This window comes from Hyperolius riggenbachi, chromosome 7 (assembly GCF_040937935.1).
Source record: "Hyperolius riggenbachi isolate aHypRig1 chromosome 7, aHypRig1.pri, whole genome shotgun sequence".
Classification (NCBI taxonomy): domain Eukaryota; kingdom Metazoa; phylum Chordata; class Amphibia; order Anura; family Hyperoliidae; genus Hyperolius; species Hyperolius riggenbachi.
In genome coordinates, this window is record NC_090652.1 from 154,618,005 (window position 1) to 154,642,628 (window position 24,624).

Below are 24,624 nucleotides of genomic sequence, written 5' to 3' on the forward strand. Positions count from 1 at the left end.
GACCATTATAAACACAAGAAGACAATGATTTCATGCACACATTGCCCCTTTATTGCAATCAGTTTGCCCTTATAAATCAATCAGAATGATAGTGATTCTTATTCACACAGGTGCTAATAAGACAAAATTAAGTTAGCTGATTATTTTGTGATGAAGGCCAACATATAGTGACATTTTTTTTTTAAAGTTTTTATGGTAATTGAGCTCTTTACAGTGAATTACTTTGCATCGGATCTTTTCATACTCAAAGTGAATTGCCACCACAAAAGCTATAGCTGCAAGTTCTACAAAATATATTTTCTGTCACTGCCAAAACTTGTAGCTAAGGCTGTAGTAGATAATATCTAAACACTGTGCAAAACAGAAATGTTTTTATATTTAGCACAGTGTTTGTTACTATACTTACTGATAACCCTTGGCTAAATATAGCCATTGCATGTTCAAACCTGTGAAATAATTGCAAACTAGATAGTGTTTCTTTTTTTTTGTTCTTAATTACAGTATATTTATAATAGTATTTAGATGGATTTCTTACAAGGGGTCATAAAATTAGAGCAGAAAACTGACTGCATCTCACCTATCGAATAGATCTAGATATAACTATACTGCACTATTGTACTTAATTTACTATATCTATGGTTTGTGTCTATGGCTGTATTAATGCACTTATACAATCTTACTTTAATTTGTCATAAAAAAACACAAGCTACCTAATACTTGTTAACCCACAAAAGGAATAAAGGAAAAGGGCTTGCCAAATTACTATATTTGGTCATGTATTTATAGAAATAAATGATTTAATGAACAATGTGTTTTTTTTTTTCTTTGACTACCTAGAACTGTGTTGCACCAAAACCGTGTGTGTGTGTGTGTGTGTGTGTGTGTGTGTGTGTGTGTGTGTGTGTGTATAGCCCCTCTTAGGAGAAGGTACAATACCACTCAACCCCTTACCTCACTAAGGGCTGAATCGGACTGCAGGAGCTTTTTCCAGAAGCTTGTGATTTGAAAAGATCTTGCTACTGTAATACTATGGGTGTGATCTCATTTGAGGGATATGATTTTATAAAAATCACCCAGCAAGAGCTTTTCAAATCACAAGCGCTAAAAATATCTAGCATTGTGAACCAGTCCTGACAGCAGTGCAGGTTTAAGGCTCTGTTCCCTCTACAGCAGAGAGCAGACTTTTTTTTTTTTTTTTTGTGTCCATTCTCTGCTCATCGCTAAGCGAACATTGAACAGCTCCTGTTTTATAAATAAAAGCCGTTCACAGTTGTCACGCTGCAATGAATCCCGCGGATCTGTTGCAGTAAGTAGAATGCACTTCTGTGCCGTCCGCGATAATCCCGGCCAGGAGGATGCATTTCGCCATATAGCATCTGCCCCGGGCTACAGTAGGACCATAGGCTCCAGCTGGCCACACGTGGTCCAGCACAAGTGGGAACACAGCCTAATAGGTAGAGTGCAGAGTAGAAAAAAGGTTGGTCTGCATGCTACACTGTATATTGCAACACATCCACTTTTTTGAAGTAGCAAGTAAAGAGTTTTAGACCAGTGTGTCCTTACTCATAGCTTTAAGCTATGAATAAGCACATACTTTTCAGTTTTTTACCCTGTTAGTACATACTGCTTCAATAGAGTACATTTATTGCAGTAATACAGCATGACATGTGGACCTTTTTTTTTACTGCAGTCCCACTAGCTTTAATTCATGGTTTGTCAGGCCATCTTAAAGCCTGAATACAATCAGTGAAAAGAAAACATCCTAGTTCAGTGCTCAGTTGTGTTGCAGAATAATTCTGCATGTCAACTCCTTTCCAAATCAATTAGATGGGCCTTTTCACAGTACTGCGTTGTAGCTGATCTCATTATTCTAACTCGATGCATGCAGGCTTTGTATTAAAGTCTATGTCCAGTCTCCATTGCAGTTCACACCTATTATAACGCGTACGTTATGCAACGGACCACTGTGAATCCAGCCTCTGTTCACATTGAATTTGTTGCCTTGTGCATGCAGGACATGACAATAGACTTACAATTGGCATCTTCTGTTAAGGCATGTGCCCCAAAGCACTGTAACTCATGGCCATTCGCTTGTAATTCCGGCTGGCTTTATTACAACAGAACCTGATACACAAAGCATTCAATGCACTGATGTGAATGGGACCATAGTTAGTTATAACTTATAACTGGAACTTTTTTTTTATTATTTATTTATACCAACCTATTCCATGGCTCTGTACAATGTAAGAAAACAAACAAGGTATACATAATGATACAGACAATGATATACATCAAATATGAACACTGGTACAAAATACAGAACAGGTGATTCTAATAGTAAATTTAACATGACTAAAATGTATAACAGAGTGCAAGCAATTGAAATAACATTCCATGACACAAAAGGGTGAGAGCCCTGCCCTTGCGAGCTTACAATCGCTAAAGGATTGTGGCTATAATGCCCCACAACATGCATAGTGTGAATGCACCCTAAAGCAAATATGTTCCAGAAAAGGTTTGAAGGCTGCCACTTCAGGTTTATTTCTTTTTCTTTTTATTCCTTTATTTTTTAGGTAGTAATCTTGTAGTATTTTAAGTATTTATTTATATAGTGCCGACATATATGGTATATGGTCTTGTCACTAACTGTCCCTCAGAGAGGCTCACAATCTAGTCCCTACCATAGTTATGTCTATATCGTGTAGTGCATGTATCATAGTCTAGAACCAATTTAGGGGGAAGCCAACTCACTTGTCTGTATGCTTTTGGGATGTGGGAGGAAACCGGAGTGCCCTGAGGAATCCCACACAGACACGAGGAGAACATACAAACTCCTTGCAGATGTTGACCTGGCTGGGATTCGAACCGGGGACCCAGCACTGCAAGGTGAGAGCGCTAACCACCACGCCACCGTACTGCCTAGTATGGTGGCGTAGTAGATCCATATCTGTGAATCCAGTTGCATCATAAATAAGTGATCTTATGCAGTTTCTTATCCTGGGCTTCTTATTTTCTGTCTTATCTAGTCATTTGAAAATCCTGCAGTACATGTCATTGCAGAATTTCCTGACTCCCACTTGATCGCTCCCTTTCTGGTGTCTCCTGCTGCCTAGGTGAACAGTAGGCAACCCAGATCATTATAAGCTGCGTGGCTGTTTGGGACGATTTGAGAGGTGTGACCATATGGAATATGGTTGGCTTGAGTGATCTGTGTGTGTGTGTGTGTGTGTGTGTGTGTGTGTGTGTGTGTGTTTTTTTTAATTATTATTTTGTTTACGTGGGTGGATGAGACCTAGAGGAAAAATATTTTTAAGGTAAACTGCATCTGTGCTGTTAATCTTTTCTGTTTCAGCACAGAAAAGTGGATTCCTATGCATGTATCCACTACAAGGCTACTTAATTAGCCAGTTCAGGACCAGCCCGTAGTTAAAACTACGCTGCACTTGTGGCTGCCTAAAGGTGGGTACACATCGGATAAGTCTTTGGAAAATGAAAGACCACAGACCAATCTTGCCCCCTTCCATGTAGTAGGAAAGCCATACCTGCATAGTCTATTCTATTGAGCTGAACTCCCCATCAAATAAAAATCTTTGCAAGATGCTGCACACAAAGATGCTGTACGTTAAAAGATCAGTATCTGCAAAAGATCAGTTCCTGCAAAAGATCCGTTATTGCAAAATGCATTTATAGTCTGATATCTGCTGATCTCATACACACCTTGTTTAACAGACATTGATGTGCAGATCAGATCCACCAGGATGGATCATCAGCTCTGCAGATGATAGTCTGATCTGCAGATGAATGTCTGTTAAGCAAGGTGTGTATGAGATCTGCAGATTTCATAGACTATAAATGCGTTTTGCAGGAGCTGATCTTTTGCAGATACTGATCTGTTGCATGTGTACAGCATCTTTGTGTGCAGCATCTTGCAAAGATTTTTTTATCTGATATGGAGTTCAGCTCAATAGAATAGACTGTGCAGGTATGGCTCTCATACTACATGGAAGGGGGTAAGATTGGTCTGTGGTCTTTCATTTTCCAAATACTTTTATCTGATGTGTGTAACCACCTTAAGCCTGATGCCACATAATGCACCAGCCCATTGAGCTACATTAACTGAGCGGTTTGACAGGTGGATGCGGCCAGCGGATAGCATCAAAAACCGCTCGGTGTGCACTGGGCCTTAGTGAGATTTTGGAAGGTTGGGCTAAAGACAATCTTTTCTTCTTGCTCGTAGTATGTTCAGTAAAAAAAACCTTTTGACTAGTGTTTTTTTTTGTTTGTTTTTGTTTTCATGCATTAAAGTTTAGTGTTGTCTGACATTCAGTATAGGCAGATTCAGTGGTAAAGTTAATATACTGCTTCTCTATAGAGTTAATGATTTTAGAAAGCTCTTCTTCTTTAAGGGATGTTTTTTTTTTTTTTTTTTTTTTTTTTTTTTTTTTTTCCCGGTACAAAACTGTGCAAAGATTTTCTCTGATGTGCTTTAAAACCATTGCATATAACCAGTCTATCCTCATAGTCCCCATGGTCCTGAAGTCTATCATTTTGAAAACTATCCATTAATCTGACTTAAGTGAGCCAGAAATAGTTGCATTTCCAGTATGTTTTTTAGGGGAGGGGTTCCCCACATCAGATTCAAGTAAATGGCAGAGTGGCCTAACATTAGCCTTGGAAAAGATGTGGTAGAGTAGACAGAGTGCAGCTTCTGAACTGAAGTAGTTGTCAAGTCTGGAGAAAGTTCATTGTGTGGCTAAAGAAGCAAGTATAAAGCTTTGGACACATGCACCATGGTTCTTGGCAGATGTAGCCGGTGGGAACCGTTTAGCTGAGAATTTGCTCAGTTGCCCCTGACATCTCTTGATGCATCTGCAGTTGATCCGCAGTGGTGGATTGACTCAGCTGAGAGCATTGTTCTAGCACCACCTGCTTTGTCATACACTGTTCTTTCGGCCTGCCTGCATCGCAGCAAAATGCTTTGCCAGCCTTTTGGCTTATGTGTCTGTACAGTACTCAACCCCCTACTGCCTAGGATACAAGGCCTGATCCCTGCTGGGTGTCTGGTGACATTCATTATACGTTTGTACCCAACTTAATGTCCAGCTAATCATTTGTTAGATGCAGTCCAGCCATCAATGGTATGTTGAAGAGGCAAGGAAAGTGGTTCAGGCATGGGCTGCAGATATTATTAGATCTGATGAGTTTTACTACATCCCCCTTTCCTCCCCACCACCACACTTCACAAGTAACTCTGATGCATCCACCCCAGAACCACCATAGGTTATAGTGATGACATGGTCTAGGTGCACATCAGTTTCTTTTCAGTTTCCTGTGGGTGACTTCTGGGTGGAACTTCGCACCTGCAGCACCCTTCACCTTTCTTTTGGCATGAAGACAGGGTTGTTCAAGCTCCTAACATCCCCTTCTGTATATCGAGTGGCTGGTGTTGTGGTTTGAGAGTGAAGCAGTGTGGGAATGTCTGCTGGAAAGACGTGGCACTCTGCTGATGAGAAATTGAGTGCCTTGGAGTGGTTTCATCTGCATGGTTTAATGACTGGATGATGGGGTCAAAAGTTTCTGAGGGGGGCATTTTGTAAGTGCAGGCTCACAGTGATGTTAGTTGAGGGAAGGGGATAGTAATAAAAAATGAAATAAAATGGACTTGGGCTTTAGGTCACATTCAGAGTGGGACATTGCAGAGCTGCTTTTATAAAGTCTAATAACGCAGCCTACCGCACTGCCATGCTAATACTATTGGACGTTCACAGTGCGACGTTAGCACCGCATTGTAACGTGTAGCATTATGGTAATTTCTAAATGCACACGTTACAGGGTAAGAAAAGCATACTTTTCAATACCTGTATGCTTTACTGTACCTACTGTATGTGACGGTAATGCAGCGTTAATGTGCGTTACCACTTATTTTTTTTTTTTTTTTTTTTTTTTGCGCTTCATTGTAATGCTGCGTTGTGACTTTAATGTCGCATTACAACACAACGTCCCACTGTGGGTAAGCTTCACTGTCTGGCCCGCTAAGACTTCTACATCATTTTATGTATACTCCGGTCCCCCAGCAGTTTGAAGTATGTTCACCCGGCCCTCGACGCAAAACGTTTGTGGACCCCTAATGTAAGGAATGAGTGAGTGTTTTGAGTTCAATGTTGCCCGCATGCAACAAGCTTTGTGGGTGGAACATACAGCTTTGATTTAAAAGCACTTTTTGAGGCACCAAAATAGAATTTTTTTTGTTTATTCTTAATTGTATTCTACCTGTCTTATGTAGTGGGGGAAGAGAAGCAGAGGCTGAAAAAAAACCCGAGAAACTGTCCATATACCTACTTACCAGCTTGATGCAAAGGCATGCAGGGTACAGAGAACAATGACAGACCAAAGATTTGACTTGAATTACAGATATCATATGTAGGTAATGCTTGCAGTGACATGGGTGCTGGAGATGGAAGTAGGGGGAGATTGTGATGTTGGCAGACCAGTGTGCACCTGCCCAGCAATCCCAGACTTGTGAGGAGAGATGATGTTCAAATGACTGCTACATGAAGATGTTCTAGCTGCATGTAATGTGCATATTAATCTGTTTTCCTTCAGGAGCTGTGCTTCAGCATAAAAAAAACATTCACCTCGCTCACTCTGTTTTTTATAGTTAAATGTTCTTTACATCTGAAAGCTTGCTCTGCATTGACACCTGTGTTCTGTACACGTTTAAGTTTTTTTTCATGAAATTTGTCTGAAGCTTTTGGCAGTCTCAAGATTCCAACTGCTGTGGAAGCAGTTATCCCAGACTTTATAAATAGAATGTCATGCTTTGTTCACAGAGCAGTGGCAATGTTGACAAGTGCTGTTAAGAGGGTGACAGTACAGCATTTCCAGAGCTCTTGATGGCACTGAGTGTCAACACTCTGCAGATAGCAAATCTAACATCGACTGCAGGAGGCTTTTTATTGCATTGAAATAGTTTCTGTATGCAGCATCTTTGCTCTAACAATATTTATTCGCCACAAACCCTTTAACCCCCAACTCCCAAGCTTTCTGAGACCAGAAGTATTTGATGGCAATATTGAAAAAAATAAATCAAATAATTGGATTGTGTGGCCAGCTTAAGTGCCAACATATTTGGGCAAAAGAGGCAGCCCTGTCTTATCTTCAGTCAGACCTTCATCATACTTGCATGCCATGAAGAATTTCTGAGCAAAAGCTCTTTTTTTTATTTTTCAAAGCACACAGGCCATCACCAATTATTCTTTAAGACCTTTCGGGACTTGCAAAGGGAGAATCTAGAGATTGGATATAGCATGTGCACACATACAGTATAATATAACCACTTTCTAGTAGGTGGCTGAAACCAGGTTTTCCTCCCAGTCTCTCCATGTAATTTACCTAAGTTACAAGAGCTCCGTAATCAGCAAATGTGCAATTTGCACCACACAAACTAGTATTATTTTGGTAGCATCTCAGTAGGATGCTAATGCCTGGTACACACCATGCAATTTCCAGTCAGATCGGCATGGTGAATCAATAATTTGACACGTCTGATCAGATTTCCAATCAATTTTGGATCTGCCTGGAATTATCAATTTCAATCAGTTAATCTGGCAGAAAATTGCATGGTGTGTACCATGCATTAAAGAAAGGGATAATTTTTTGCTGTAGATGTGCTAGAGAAGAAATTATACTATCTGAACAAAATAAACAGATTTTCTTCTAAACTGGTTTAAAAGCTGCAGTGATAAAGTGATACAGAAGACTTTCTTCTCAGCAGGTGTAAAGAGATGTCCGCACAATTCTGCTTGTCCAAGGTGTGTCTCCTCTGTCAGACGCACACAGTTGTGAGATCACACAAGGAACTTGCTAGGCTCTGAATTGCATGGCTCTATAATTTTGTTAATGACTGACTTGTTACAGGGAAGTGCTGCTTTTTATATCTGGGCGTTTTTCAAGCTATCAATACACATACTCTATGCACGTGACATGATCATATCTGTAAGCACTTATGGCTGTAATACCAACCACAGAATAGCCCATAGACTGTCTCCTGAATTATGATCAGTGATCAAACAATATAGCTATTACGATTATTAGCCCCACCTAGCATGCTTGCTTTGGGATTAGCAAAGTAAGATTCTATTACGTATGGGCCAGTCCAGCTTCAGTTTTGAGGGCCGAGGTCCTCATTCATTATTGGCACAATGCAAATGAATTGATGGGCCAGATCTGGAAAGGCATGGTTCATAAAGAACACTTATCTCCATTTCTCTGTCCATTCTAAATACTGGCCTGGATGTGGCCCGATGCAGCAGCTGTGCTAATTGCTCAGTGATCTGATGCACCTAGCATTATTGAATCTAAATGTGCATGTCTGGAAAAGTCAGCAAGCTACAAAACGCATGTACAGCTCTGGACAACTGCAGGAGTTTATGAAAACCAGTGCATGCAATAATTATGTAGTTGGATTTTAGATTTCATCCCAATCACAAGGAAAGTTGTGCTTTTCGTGTTCAGTGACTGGATCTACTTAAAAGTTGATCTCTAGGCTGAGCTGAAATGAGGCCGAAATAGTCACGAACGGGGTGAACAATGAGGTGCAAATGATTTGACCTTGCATTCAGATTTCTTGTAAAAGTTATGCAGCTTGAACCTGGACTAAAAACATTCTCGGGAAGTTATTCTGATTGGTCCAATTTCAAGCTGCATATAATATTTTACATGACATTTGAATGTAAGAAGAAATTATTTGCAGCTCATTGATCCCTAGTCTCTAAAGCTGATTATCCGATGGCAGATGTGGCTGCATCTACAATTGCAGTTTGTGGCGGAAACTAATCGTGTAAACTATCATTTACAAGATTGCGTGAACCCACACAAGTCAGTGAAAATTGGAATGATTCTCAATGACTTAATCAGATCTGTCAATCATTCATAGACAAATGATCGCCACTGGCATGCATTGGTCAACAATGTTTTTTAACAAATTTTCATTAAATGATGTTGCACAATATCACGAAAAATGATTCAGTGGGTATGAGCCTTAAGCTATTCCTCACCATCTTATAACTACTTGGTGTGTACCCAAGTAGGCCCCGCTGGACTAGAGAAAGGTGCGACACCCATGATGCTTTTTAAAGAGCCATCTGAAGAAGACACAGGTCAAAAAAAGAAAAGGGAAGAAAAAAAAAAACCTTAACCACTGTTACAGGATCTCAAATAGCATGAGGTTTTCACCTTTTTACCACTTTATTTCCGTGATGGTCTTATTTTCTTCTTTGTAGATGGTTGATCCCACTTTAGCAGAAATGGGGAAGAACCTAAATGAAGCCATGAAGATGCTTGAAGATGGACAGAGGTACATGTGTATCTTTGCTGATTAGAATTGTTTTTCTGCTGTCTGCATATTGTACCTTCTCTTAAAGCCTGTCGGGTGTCACGCCTGAAAAGAATGCCCATGTGACTTGTGCTAAACTTCAATAGACTTTTTATCACTGGTATTTCCTGCCTGCAAGAGCAGAAAAACTGGTTCCTACCTACATATAACATGACATATGTTCTCTTCAAAGAAACCCAAAGCGACAGTAATATGAAGGCTGCTGCCTTTATTTCCTATTACCACCTCTGCACTATCACACTGAACCCCCGGGCAATGTGTACAGTTTTGCAAAGTATGGTGGAGGAGACGTCCCAAAAATCGTATACATTAATATGCCATAAAAAAAGCATACCTCCAAGCAAGGACAAATGTGTATATATGGGGTTAAAGGTAATGTACTGATCAGTTGATCAGTCAAAGATGATGGGTTTTGTGGATCACAGTCCGTTTCCTCAGCTCACTGCGATTTGCGAAATGCGTTATCTTTTAGGCTTTGTTCACATTATAAATTGCAAGTGCGATCGCTTGCGATGACCGTTTTTTGTGCGTGATTTTTTTTTTTTTCCAAGGGATTCCTGGCATTTTTCTGAGTGAGCGTTTTTTTGTTTTTTTGGTAAGCGCTTTTCTTAGCGCTTTTGATGAGCGATTGAAAATTTCACTTCCTGACATCAGTCAGGAAGTGAACTCTTAGACCAGGAAAAGAATAAATACAATGTATTTATTCTTAAAAGTGCCTGGGAAATCGCTATACAAAGCACTTTTTCAAGTGCTTAGAGATCTCCCTATACCTTCCATTGAGCCAAATCGCTCAGAAAATGGTACAGGCAGCGCTTTTGAGAGTGGCACGTATTTGAAGCACTCATGTGAACACTTTAATAGGAAATCACTGCACAAGCACTTTTAGGGCGATTTTTCAAAATCGCCAGTGCTTAAAAAAAATAAAAATCCGCAAATGCCCTAAGGCCCGGTTCAAATTAGCGTTCCAGGTTCGGCTTCCCCGGACCCGGAACGCTCCGTACACAGCGGATGGTGAATGGATACATTGTTAATCAATGTATTCATTCACACTTGTGCGACCATCCAGATCCGATCCGGGAACGCAGCTCTGGGACGATACGGCTTTTTCCCAACATGCTCTATTTTTGCCGTCCGTCCCGGTGCGGCTGCGGACCCGGGCTGGATCCTGACCCGAACATGTGGCCATGCTGTGCAATGAGAAACGGATATTTCTCATCACGCTGGCAATAGGACCGGATGCTTCCAGCACCGGTCCTATGCCACTTGGGGGGCCCGGACTACACGCCGTTATCCCCCATGCTTGCGGTGCCTTTCTGGCACTGCAATGTATCTAGTTCCGGCTACTTTATTGTAGCCGGAACTGATACATTCCGGATCCGCAACTTGTGGCCACCGCAGAGACCCGTACGGTTTATTTGATTACTACTGTAAAAGATTTTTGGGAAGCCCCCTCCACCCTACTTTACTAGTTCAACAGCCCCCCATTCTGCTGGGGGGCCGTCTGTTTTAAGGTGTGTGTGTGTGTGTGTGTTTTTTTTTTTTTTTTTTTTGTTTGTTTTTGTTTTTTTACTTTCTACAATATTTTTTGGGCGCGATGTGTTCAGCTGAAGCACCCAAGACACTGAGTGAGGACCGGTTTTCCTCACTGTGGTTGCGAGTGTTGCAACCCACATTTGTGAGTATCACTCTACAGACTTGCTGTACTTATTTAAAGAGAATCTGTATTGTTAAAATCGCTCAAAAGTAAACATACCAGTGCGTTAGGGGACATCTCCTATTACCCTCTGTCACAATTTCGCCGCTCCTCGCCGCATTAAGTGGTTAAAAACAGTTTTAAAAAGTTTGTTTGTAAACAAACAAAATGGCCACCAAAACAGGAAGTAGGTTGATGTACAGTATGTCCACACATAGAAAATACATCCATACACAAGCAGGCTGTATACAGCCTTCCTTTTGAATCTCAAGAGATCATTTGTGTGTTTCTTTCCCCCATGCACTGAAGTTTCAGGCTGCTCTTTTCTTCCTGCAAACAGCTTTGCCCTTGTTTGTAATTCCTCAGTATGTTAAAGGAATACTTAAGGGAAACAAAAAAAAATGACATTTACTCACCCGGGGCATCCCTCAGCCCCCTGAAGCTGGATGGTGCCCTCGCAGCCCCGCTCCGATCGTCCTGTCCCCGCCGGCGGCTACTTCCGGGTTCGGCGACAGCTGCCGACAGGCTGGGAACGCGGCTGATTTTCCCCGTTCCCACTCGCTATATGCTGCTATAGCGTATATAGCTACGCTATAGCAGCATATAGCGAGTGGGAACGCGGAAAATCAGCCGCGTTCCCAGCCTGTCGACGGCTGTCGCCGAACCCGGAAGTAGCCGCCGGCGGGGACAGGACGATCGGAGCAGGGCTGCGAGGGCACCATCCAGCTTCAGGGGGCTGAGGGATGCCCCGGGTGAGTAAATGTCATTTTTTTTTGTTTCCCTTAAGTATTCCTTTAAAGCCCAGCCAGCTCAGAGGTCGATTTATCCAGCTTGTAAAAGATAAGAGAGAAGCTGCTCTAATCTAAATAACACACAGGCAGTGTGCAGAGAGGGGCCTGGAAGGGTGAGTTCATAGCAGAACCACAACACTGAAGAACTTGGCAGCCTTCCAGACACAGGCCGACAAATCTGACAGGGGAAAGATACATTGATTTATTACAGAGACCGTGATAGTATAAAGTGCTGCAGTTAGCCAGAACACATTTGAATAGCTTTTGGAACTTGTAGGATGATAAAAAACAGGATGCAATTTTTGTTACGGAGTCTCTTTAAGAAGGTACCTTAACCTACTACACCATAAGGAGCTCCTGGTGTGGTTTTTTTTTTTTCCTATCTCCACTAGGAGATCCCTGCAACCCCGAGAACCAATTCTACTAAAGCCTTGAATTTTAAATATCCCAATTTTAGCTCTGCCTAAACAAGTTTAGCACAGATTCCTTTCATGGCGATTAAAGCTATGTTTTGCTGTCATTTAATTTTATTGAAGCTAGTATTTTTAGTTTCAAATACTTTTATTAGGCACAGAATGCCAACTTTCATAAAATAAATAATACAATCTGCAAGTCCAACAGGGACTGCAGATATCAAGATGAAACATTGAAAAGACTAGTAACTGAAGAAAATAAAAAAGGTACATGACAAATTATTCAATAGTCAAAGCTATAGACCAGTGTAGGTAGAGATGATACATAAGTAATAGTGTTTGCAAAGGTATTCAGGCAGGTTATAAATAAGTGTCCTATCTAGGCCCCACAAAATGACCAGATAAAGGCATGGCAGGAGACAAAAAAATTGTTATAGGCCCAGTTAATGTTGCACACCTCTCGAATGCTCATTAGAAATCCAAGGGTCCCACATCTTCTGGAAATGGAGGCTCATAGACCAGGGCGTTGATACGCTCCAAAGCTAGAATTTTTAAGGAGAAGCATGCTAAAAAACTTAAAGATTTTAAATTCATTAAAAAAAAGATTAAAACTGATTCCACTATACATTTTCTATTCAAAAATGTCCAAAATATGCAGAATTTTTTATGTGCAGTTATGTAACTACCAGGGGGGCAGCTCCTGCCGCTGCAGTGTGGCTTAGTGGGGAGCAGGGGCTCAACGTATTCCTTCCATCGCTCAGATCCTCCTCCTAGGCTTCCTTGGTAGTTGTCATCTCCCCCTTCCCTGCGATGCAGAGTAGTGCAGCAGGGCAGCATCTTAAGGCTGCTTACACACAGGGACGTTACAGGCGCACGTTAGTGCGCCTGTAACGCTCCCCCAACGCACAGCAATGTAACACAAGTGGGCTGTTCACACAGCCCACGTTGCGTTACATGTAACGCTGCACGTTCTCCGCAAAGTGCAGCATGCTACGGCGTTGGAGCGGCTATAGCCGCGTTAGACTGTTTGCACATGCGCAGTGGGGGGCGGAGAGGAGGCGGGGAGAGCCAGCTACAATAGCCGCGCACATGGCTACTTAATATTCACTGCACTGGCGGGCGCTGATTGGCCGGCGGGACCACGTAATGCGGAGTGTCTCGCTCCGCATCACGTGGACCCGCTGGCCAATCAGCGCCACTCTAGGAGACATTATAGGAATCGAGCCGCCTAACGCGGCTCACTCTACCGTCGGCTCTTGCAGCACCATACGTTGTGTTAGGTGCTACGTTAAGGTCGCATAACGTGCACCTAACGCAACGTCTTGGTATGCAAGTAGCCTAAAGGGAACCTAAAGTGAGAGGCATATGGTAGCCACCATATTATTTCTTTGTATACAATACTAGTTGCCTGGCTGTCCTGCTGATCAATTTGGCTACAAGTAGTGTCTGAATCGCATACCTGAAACAAGCATGCAGCTAATCTTGTTAGACTTAAAAGGACACTATGGCGAAAATTTGTAAAATTTAAAATATGTGCAAACCTAGACAAATAACAGTACATTTTTTTAGACAAAAGTACATTTTTCTCCAGAGTAAAATGAGCCATAAATTTTCTCCTATGTTGCTGTCACAGTAGGTAGTAGAAATCTGAAAGAAGCAACAGGTTTTGGACTAGTCCATCTCTTCATAGGGGATTCTCAGCATGGCCTTTATTCTTTATAAAGATATTCCCTAAAAAGGATTTAAACAATGATGCTGGCCAGCTTCCCTGCTCGCTACACAGTTTTTTGGCAGTTGGACAGAGCCACTGCCATTCACTAAGGCCTGGTGCACACCAAAACCCGCTAGCAGATCCGCAAAATGCTAGCAGATTTTGAAACGCTTTTTCTTATTTTTATGTAGCATTTCAGCTAGCATTTTGCGGTTTTGTGAAGCGTTTTTGGTGTAGTAGATTTCATATATTGTTACAGTAAAGCTGTTACTGAACAGCTACTGTAACAAAAACCGCCTGGCAAACAGCTCTGAAGTGCCGTTTTTCAGAGCGGTTTGCGTTTTTCCTATACTTAACATTGAGGCAGAAAAGCATCCGCAATCCAAAATCTGCAGCAGCCCGGGAGTATGCGATTCTGCAAAACGCCTCCCGCTCTCGTGTGCACCAGCCCATTGAAATACATTAACCTAGCGGATCCGCACCCGAAAGCGGATTGCAAACCGCAGCAGAACCGCTCTGGTGTGCACTAGGCCTAAGTGCTTTTGAAAATAAATAAGTCCCTGAGATTCCCCTATGAAGAGATGGACTAGTCCAAAACCTGTCGCTTCTGTCAGATTTCTACTACCTACTGTGACAGCAACATAGGAGAAAAATCATTTATGGCTCATTTTACTCTGGGAAAACATACTTCTTATTTGTATATATTTGCACTTATTTTAAATTTTACAATTTTTCGCCATAGTGCCCCTTAAAGTCAGAGCATGTCATCTCCATGTTTGTCAGGGTCCATGGCTAAAAGTATTATAGGCAGAGGACCAGCAAGATGGCCAGAAATACATTTTTTAAAGGAAACCTTGGGTGAGAAGTATATGGAGGCTGCCATATTTATTTCCTACTGAATAATATAAGTTGCCTGGCAGCCCTGCTTGTCTATTTGGCTGCAGTAGTGTCTGAAACCCACCAGAAACGAGCATGCAACTATTCTAGTCATATTTGACTGAAATGTCAGAAACTCCTCATCTGCTGCATGCTTGTTCAGGGTCTCTAGCTAAAAATATTAGAGGCATGGGATCAGCTGGATAGCCAGGCAACTGGTGTTGCTTAAAAGTAAATGCATATAGCAGCCTCCATAAACCTCTAGCTCCAGGTTCCCTTTAAGGCTTCTTGCACACCAAGACGTTGTGTTAGGTGCCACGTTAAGGTCGCATAACGTGCACCTAACACAACGTATGGTGCTGCAAAAGCCGACGGTAGAGTGAGCCGCGTTCGGCGGCTCGATTCCTATAATGTCTCCCAGAGTGGCGCTGATTGGCCAGCGGGACCACGTGATGCGGAGCGAGACACTCCGCATCACGTGGTCCCACCGGCCAATCAGCTGCCGCCAGTGCAGTGAATATTAAGTAGCCATGTGCGCGGCTACTGTAGCTGGCTCTCCCCGCCTCCTCTCCGCCCCCCACTGCGCATGTGCAAACAGTCTAACGCGGCTATAGCCGCTCCAACGCCGTAGCATGCTGCACTTTGCACCGAACGTGCAGCATTACATGTAACGCAACGTGGGCTGTGTGAACAGCCCACTTGTGTTACATTGCTGTGCGTTGGGGGAGCGTTACAGGCGCACTAACGTGCGCCTGTAACGTCTTGGTGTGTAAGCAGCCTTAAAGTAAATAAACCTGTCAGCTTCTATATTGCTCCTACTTGAGGTGTGCTTCAACTACTCCAGCACTGGGTCGGAACAAACCTCCTATACTGCAGTCACTGAATCTCCCTTGCTTCTGTCCTGGTCTTCTGCATGCCATTGATGACTCTAAGACCAGAAAGGAGATGAGTGACAGTGGGTGGCTGCAGCACATAACAGATTGGATATAGCTCTGGAGGAGGCAAGACTTCTACCCTGCTACGCTACTCGAAAGCGAAATCACAGAGTGACTAAAATTTAGGGGGTAGGGTATGGGCCAAGAATGGGTGCACAAATTATGGGGGGTGATGGCGGTTACACACCTCCTTGCTAATGTGGCTTGAGTTGCTGCTTGTCTGTTTTATTTTAACTTCCTTTCATTCTGCATCTCAAGATTTCACACCAGAAATGTACGGTCTCTGCATCTATGTAATTTTATCAAAACAGGTGCATGGAACATTACAGAAAAATGAAGTTGTTGCTACCCAGAGCAACCAGTTAGCATCCTTGTTTCATTTTATTTTACTGTGTGGCTAGAACTCTCAAAGCAGCATTAGCGCTTCAGGTTCAAATCACGGCCAGGACACTCTGCATGAAGTTTATACATTATGCTTGCAATGGTAGGTAGAGAACTACAACTGGTAGCTACCTATATAGAATACAGGACCATTCCATTGTCACAGAGAATAAGTCTATGAAAGAAATATTCTTTTTAGAACCCCCTATTCTGACCTTCAGACAACCACCTATAGCCTTGTACACATACTACATGGTGCAGATATTCGGACTGGGTAGAAACAAGACAAAAACACAGGGACACCGGGAGCCCGATATCGCGTGATAACGTCTCAGTATTGGGACTAAGTAGTAGAAATCAGTATACTCACAAAAGTGGGTTGCTTATGACGGCAACCACTATCTGCACATGTGGAGAAGTACCGTCTCCACTCGGCCTTTAAGGTCGCTGCTCTTGAGAAAAAGGGGTGTCCTATACAGAGATGGGGACACCCGCCCTAACCAGTAGGGTATGAAATTTTAGGAAATCAGAAAAGTAGGAGGCGCCCTTTAGTATAGCACAATAGTGAATAGGTATTTCGAATTCACAGGGTAAGAGTAAATATTCCTACCTGTGATGAAGACTCTCTCAGATCGATATATTGTAAAACAATTTATTGAGAATTTGGATTAAGCACTTGGACAACGCGTTTCGCGACCACAAGTCGCTTCCTCAGGTCAAATAATCGTGCTTAAAAAGCTAACGCGGGTTGCTGGGCGCCCAATATATCGATCTGAGAGTCTTCATCACAGGTAGGAATATTTACTCTTACCCTGTGAATTCGAAATACCTATTCACTATTGTGCTATACTAAAGGGCGCCTCCTACTTTTCTGATTACATGGTGCAGAGGCTGTAGTGTGTGAACAGTGGGCCCCGATCATCCCTGAAGTGTCAGCAAGAGAGCCATATTGCTGTGTCATCTTGCCTGAGCACTGAGTCCATTGTTCTTCCTCCTTACGGCTCCTGATTCATACTGCTTAATTGTGCACTGAACATTGTCCCTTCTGCCCCATCCATAGCAGCAGAAGTCATCTCTAGGTTACAGGCTAGCAAGGCCTCTGTAGAGAACACTATTCTTGACGCCCTTATACCTGTGGGCAACACTAATTGTGCATATACACACTTAGAGTCTGAAGCGAAAAAAAAAATCCCCTTTTTATTCTAGTCCTCTTCATCATTATGATCAAAGATGAATCGCTGCATCCGCGCGGCTGAACGATGGTATTTAACCCACCCCGAAATCCCTGGGGCAAAATCGTCCGGTACTTCCTGGAGGAAGCGGAGCTTTGTGCAGTAGCTCTGCCTTTGCTCCAGTCAATCTCCGCCTCTCCCCACCCCTCTGTCTTCGTTCACTGAGAGGGGCGGGGAGAGGTGGAGATTGACTGCACTGGAGGCAGAGCTACTACGCTCAGCTCTGCCTCCCCTGGGCAGCAAAATCCACGACCTGGAAAGTCGTGGGATTTTGGGGGGTTAAATAAATTTTCATCTTTGATCATAATGCTGAAGAGCACTGTACAGCAGAGGGGTAATTTTATTTGCTTCAGACTCTCTTTAAGCTCAGAAACATACTGATTCATAAAAAGCTTTATTCTGTTTATGTCATCATTACTAGGGTAATTAAGCTATGCAAGAGTAATGGTTGCAAACCGTGTAATAACGCTAACTAAACATCAAGTATCACAAGGAACTTCAACACCACAGGATCATGCTGGTGTGCGTCATATATAATGCAATAAATAATACCATGTTGGGGAAGTGTCATGGAAATAACAAAAATCAAACTTGCACAGACCTACCATTAAACTCTGGGAAGATAACCATATGATACAGTGGGATGTGAAAGTTTGGGCAACCTTGATAATTGTCAGGATTTTCTTGTATAAATCATTGGTTGCTTTGATAAAAAAAATGTCAGTTAAATATATCATATAGGAGACACACTGTGATATTTGAGAAGTGAAATTAAGTTTATTGGATTTACAGAAAATACGCAATAATTGTTTAAACAAAATTAGGCAGGTGCATAAAGAAAAAAAGAAATTAAATCAATATTTAGTAGATCCTCCTTTTGCAGAAATTACAGCCTCTAAACATTTCCTGTAGGTTCCAATGAGAGTCTGGATTCTGGTTGAAGGTATTTTGGACCATTCCTCTTTACAAAACATCTCTAGTACATTTACCGTAGGTTTGATGGCTTCCGAGCATGGACAGCTCTCTTAACTTACACCACAAATGTTCAGTTGTATTCAAGTCTGGGGACTGAGATGGCCATTCCAGAACATTGTACTTGTGCCTCTGCATGAATGGCTTAGTGGATTTCGAGCAGTGTTTAGGTTTGTCTTGTTTAAAAATCCAGCCTCGCCGCAGCTTCAGCTTTGTCGCTGATTCCTGGACATTAGTCTCCAGAATCTGCTGATACTGAGTGGAATCCAAGTGTCCCTCAACTTTGACAAGATTTCCAGCCCCTGCACTGGCCACACAGCCCCACAGCATGATAGAACCACCACCATATTTTACTGTAGGTAGCAGGTGTTTTTCTTGGCATGCATAATGCCCATTGTTATGCCCAAATAACTCCATTTTAGTTTCATCAGTCCACTGCACCTCATTCCAAAATAAAGCTGGCTTGTCCAAATGTTCTTTACAATACCTCTTTGTGCTGTGGACAGAGAAAAGGCTTCCTCTGCATCACTCTCGCATACAGCCTCTCCTTGTGTAAAGTGCGCCCCATGGTTGAACGATACACAGTGACTCCATCTGCAGCAAGATGATGTTGTAGGTCTTTGGAGCTGGTCTGTGGGTTGACTCTGAATGTTCTTACCATTCGTCACTTCTGTTTATCCGAGATTTTTCTTGGTCTGCCACTTCTAGCCATAGCTTGAACTGAGCCTGTGGTTCTCAATTTCCTCAATCTGTTCCTAACTGTGGAAACAGTTGAAATATCGGAGACATGCTTTCTGTATCCTTCCCCTAAACCATGATGGTGAACAATCTTTGTCTTCAGGTCATTTGAGAGTTGTTTTGAGACCCCCCATGTTGCTACTCTTCAGAGAAAATTAAGAGGTGGAAAACTTACGAATGACCCCCCCCCCCCCCCCCCCCCCCAAATACTCTTATTCTTATAATTGGACTCATCTGTGTATGTTGGTCAGGGGTCACTGAGCTTACCAAGCCAATTTCAGTTCCAATAATTAGTTCTAAAGGTTTTGGAATCTATAAATTGACAACCGTTCCCAAATTTATGCACCTTCCTAATTTTATTTAAACAATTTTTGCGCACTTTCTGTGAATTCAATAAAATTTATTTCACTTCTCAAATATCACTGTTTGTGTCTCCTATTATGATATATTTAACTGACATTTTTTATTGTAACAACCAGCGATTTATACAGGAAAATCATGACGATTAACAAGGTAGCCCAAACTTTCGCATCCCACTGTAAATGACAATGATCTCCCCAGCCAGGCCAGAGTGCTGAAATATTAAAGGGACTCTGAGCAGTAAATAAAATCAAAATCTGAACTTACCTGAGGCTTTCTCCAGCCCACCATAGGTCGGGAGGTCCCTCGGCGTCCTTCTGGCTCTTCTCCCAGGCCCTGTTTAGAAATTGCTCCCGGCGACACTGGGACAGAGTGTCGGGCTCCTTCTTCCGGAAAGATGACGTCAGTCGTCACCACGCCGGCCACCTCACGGCGGCCGGCGTGACAGTACAGCACATGCTGGCGTGGTGACGACTGATGTTTGTCTTTCCGGAAGAGGGAGCCCCACACTCGGTCCCAGTGCCGCCGGGAGCCATTTTTGAGCAGGGCCGGATTTGTACTTTTTACCGCCCAAGGCCAATGTCACCAGCCGCCCACTTTCAGTATAGGTAGCAAGATGACCCTTCCCTCCAGTATAGGAAGCCAGATTACTCCCTGAATCCCTTCCTTTCCCACTCCCCCCTTTCAGTACAGCTTGCCTCCACACAACAGCAGCAATCAGTGTCACTCACTTCTCTGCTTATCTTCAATGTAGTAGCTTCCTCTTCCCCTCTGTCTTCAATGTTGCCAAAGACCGTAGCCGCCCGTCACAATGCCAATGTGCACAGAGAGCATGGCGGTGCTGCACAGATAGCTGGCAGCAGAGTACTTGCGGTCAGGCACCGGCCTGATATCCCTGCATTGCAGAATTTGCAAGCTTGCAAATGCTGCAACAGATTAGTCTGCTGCTTTGGTGCCCTTGCTCTTGTGGTGCCCTAGGCCATGGACTAGGTGCCCTAGGCCTAAATCCGGCCCTGCCTGGGAGAAGAGCCAGAAGGACTCAGAGGGACCTCCCGACCTACGTTGGGCTGGAGAAAGCCCCGGGTAAGTTCAGATTTTGATTTTATTTACTGCTCGGAGTCCCTTTTAAATGTTCTGGTTCTGAAATGGGATTTTTGGATCCATGCAGTTCTGTAAAACTTTTGAAGCGAGGAAGATAATATAAGGAAAATACAATTTAATATTGACCTTGGCATCCTGTGTAGCTATCTGACATTTTTATAATTCTACTTCCTCCATTCCTTGCCCCCTCTTCCTTTCTGCTTAAAATACATTATGGCAGCATGCTCTTATCTAATTTTTTGTTTTGGTTTGTTTTTGTTTTAAATACTTTTCTGTTGCTGTCAGAATGTGTCTAGGAACTAATGCTGGGAATACACAGTGAGTTTTATGCGCCGGATCGAGCCAGCGCGTCACCGTTCGTCCGCGCGGATTGATTCCCGTGCATCCCCGCGGGCATCCCTTATCAGCCGCTCGATTCCCGCTATTGTCCGCCCGTGGGGATCGAGCGGGGAATCTATCTGGCGGGTCATCGGACCTGTCTGATATTATCAATCGAGCCATCAGCGGCTCGATTGATAAGGAATAAACGAGCCGTGTATGCCAGTCAGAAGGCCTGCTATAAACTGCCAGACTTTTATCCTGTTGTACCCAAAAGCTATTTTCCCTCTATGATCGACATCTGATCAAACAGGGATCTATTGCTGCAAGTGTTGCGCATTGATTTTTAATGATTTCCACATTAAAAATAATTTACCACCACTCCCCCAGGTCCCCGCCGGTTAATGCTGCTCTCCCCGGGGGCCCTATGCGGAGTATTAGCGCTGCAAATTGCTCACTCGCCTCTCCAGTTGGCATGTTCCTTCCTCTGTGCTGCCATGTCCCGTTGCCCATGCAGGCATATTTTAGCAAAAAATGATTACATATATTAATCTCTTGATGGAAACAAAGTTTATCCTAGTAATGTATCTTATGAACTCTACAAGTCCAGCATACATGGGAAGACATCCAAAATGATATTAAATCTAAATAGTAAGATCAATTTGATGCCTTGCCAGTATAACCTTTCCAAAGAAAAGGACATGTGATAAGAGTAACTGCAAACCTTAGAAAAGATTGTGTCAATTCTATCAGTATAGTAACTGCCAGGTCCTTGGGTTTTTAGCAAATTACATGTGAGTCAGACTACACAAGCTCTGGTCTAGCAATTCATGCCATATGGCTATATTCGAATGCCACTACTGTCTTTTGTTTTTGCTATTTTGAATAGATTGGGATTTGTTGAAACATACATCAGAAATACCAGTGATGCTTTTTTTTATGCACTTCAAATTGCCAGGAAGGTCTGTTGAAGTAATTGTAAGCAGTAAATGCTTCACAATGCTTGCAAATGAGGTAGGGTCATTTGGAAGCATTTTAAAATGCCTGTATGTGAACAAACTTAAAATGCTTACCGGTACATTTTCATTTCTATGAGTAAAAAAGTCCTAAGGTTATTCTGAGTGTGTTCACAAATGGGTAGGTCTGTTTCTGACTTGCAGGAGAACTGCTGTAGGAACTACAATAGCATTGGCACTGCAGGAGAAAATACTTGAATACGCTTCAGGGTACACTAAAATGCTGGAATATATTACAGGGACACTGGACAACTGGGATGCTAGACAGCCGGTATACAGTGCAGAAGACACTAGACAGCGAGAATACACTACAGGGGACACATCAAAACATACAAGTATTTGACAGTAGTATCAGAATGGCATGACTCTGCTTGATATCAGCACTTAAACTAGGACACACACACACACACACACGTACACGTACACACACACACACACGTACACACACACACGTACACGTGAAACAACTGAAAATATGTCATATTCTAGGTTTTTCAAAGTAGCCACCTTTTTTCCTTTGATTACTGCTTTGCACACTCTTGGCATTCTCTTGATGAGCTTCAAGAGGTAGTCACCTGAAATGGTCTTCCGACGGTCTTGAAGGAGGTCCCAGAGGTGCTTAGCACTTGTTGGCCCTTTTGCCTTCACTCTGCCGGCCAACTCACCGTAAACCTTTTTGATTGGGTTTAGGCCTGGTGACTGTGGAGGCCAGGTCATCTGGCGCAGCACCCCATCACACTCTTTCCTGGTCAAATAGCCCTTACACAGCCTGGAGGTGTGTTTGGGGTCATTGTCCTGTTGAAAAATAAATGATGGTCCAACTAATCGCAAACCGGATGGAATAGCATGCCACTGCAAGATGCTGTAGTTGCCATGCTGGTTCAGTATGCCTTCAATTTTGAATAAATCCCCAACAGTGTCACCAGCAAAGCACCCCCCACACCATCACACCTCCTTTTCCATGCTTCACGGTGGGAACCAGGCATGTAGAGACTATCCGTTCACCTTTTCTGTGTCGCACAAAGACACGGTGGTTGGAACCAAAAATCTCAAATTTGGACTCCTCAGACCAAAGCACAGATTTCCCCTGGTCTAATGTCCATTCCTTGTGTTCTTTAGCCCATACAAGTCTCTTCTGCTTGTTTCCTGTCCTTAGCAGTGGTTTCCTAGCAGATATTCTACCATGAAGGCCTGATTCACACAGTCTCCTCTTTAACAGTTGTTCTAGAGATGTGTCTGCAGGTTAACAGCAGCTCAGATTGGAGACCAGGTCAATGCACAGAGTTCTAGCAGCAATTTCTGAGGCTGGAGACTCGGATGAACTTACCTCCGCAGCAGAGGTGACTCTTGGTCTTCCTTTCCTGGGGCGGTCCGCATGTGAGACTTTGTAGTCTTTGTAGCTTTTGATGGTTTTTGAAACTGCACTTGGGGACACTTTCAAAGTTTTCCCAATTTTTCGGACTGACTGACCTTCATTTCTTAAAGTAATGCCGGCCACTCATTTTTCTTTACTTAGCTACTTTTTTCTTGCCATAATACAAATTCTAACAGTCTATTCAGTAGGGCTATCAGCTGTGTATCCACCTGACTTCTCCACAACGCAACTGATGGTCCCAACCCCATTTATAAGGCAAGAAATCCAACTTATTAAACCTGACAGGGCACACCTGTGAAGTGAAAACCATTTCAGGTGACTACCTCTTGAAGCTCATCAAGAGAATGCCAAGAGCGTGTAAAGCAGTAATCAAAGCAAAAGGTGGCTACTTTAACCACTTCGGGACCAGCCGCCTAACCCCCCCCTTATGGACCAGGGCATTTTGCGGTGGAGGGGGGTGCGCGCGTTTGGGGGGGGGGGGGGGGGGTCGGGTGGCCGGATCCTGTCAGTGGCTGGCTGGGCTGTCTCCCCCCTGTGTGGCCAAGTGTCCCCCCTGTGCGCAGCAGCTATCACTTGCCTTCCAGGCTCCAGCGATGAGCCTCAGTAACCCCCTTCTCCGGCCGGCATCTCCGCTCCAAATGACGCTCAGGTCGGGTCGCGGCTTGATGACGTCATCAAGCCGGGACCCGGCCCTGACGTCAGACGGAGCAGAGATGCTGGCCAAAGCATAGGAGGGCGCCGATCGTCGCTGGAACGGCAGGGAGGTGATTGGATCCTATACATATATTTTTTCTTTTTTTTTAATCGAATTGCCGTAAATTTTTATCATTTTATTGTAACGTGTGTGTGTGTGTGTGGCCACCTTTTGGACAAGATTTCTGTTGAAATTTGTTTGAGTGGTACGAATGATAGTAAATGATCAATATTAGAAAGATTTTCTTTTATCAATAGATTTTTTTTCGGTCTTATGTCCAGGTCAGCAGAAGATGAAAAGGATGCCAGGAAGTACACTAGAAAGGACATTCCTGGGCCTCTTCAGGGAAGGTCAGTGATGTTTTACTTGTATGCATCTTTAAGGGCACTTTCAGACTAAGTTCATTGCATTGCAATGGACAGTATAATTGGACTGTAATGCAATGACATTCCTATGGGGCTTTCACATCTAGTGTGATGTAGCTGTTTCTAACACAGTAACACACAGGAAACGCATGCAATTACAGGGGGCGTAATAGTGTCCATACACGGTACAATAAAAACTGTTGATTTTTCCCGTTTATTCGACCAAAGCAATCGAATGAAAGTCAAAGTATCTTTTTTT

The 24,624-nt window shown here is 43.1% G+C and overlaps 1 protein-coding gene across 2 annotated transcripts in view; it reads left to right on the top strand.

The window, feature by feature from the left end:
- Positions 1-24,624, top strand: part of PDXDC1 (pyridoxal dependent decarboxylase domain containing 1) — a 169,315-nt gene that overhangs the window by 44,211 nt on the left and 100,480 nt on the right. For both annotated transcript variants that reach the window (XM_068244776.1, XM_068244777.1), the window contains exons 2-3: positions 9,282-9,355; positions 24,282-24,350. In XM_068244776.1, the coding sequence (XP_068100877.1) occupies positions 9,282-9,355; positions 24,282-24,350 (143 nt within the window). The remainder of the gene's footprint in view (positions 1-9,281; positions 9,356-24,281; positions 24,351-24,624) is intronic.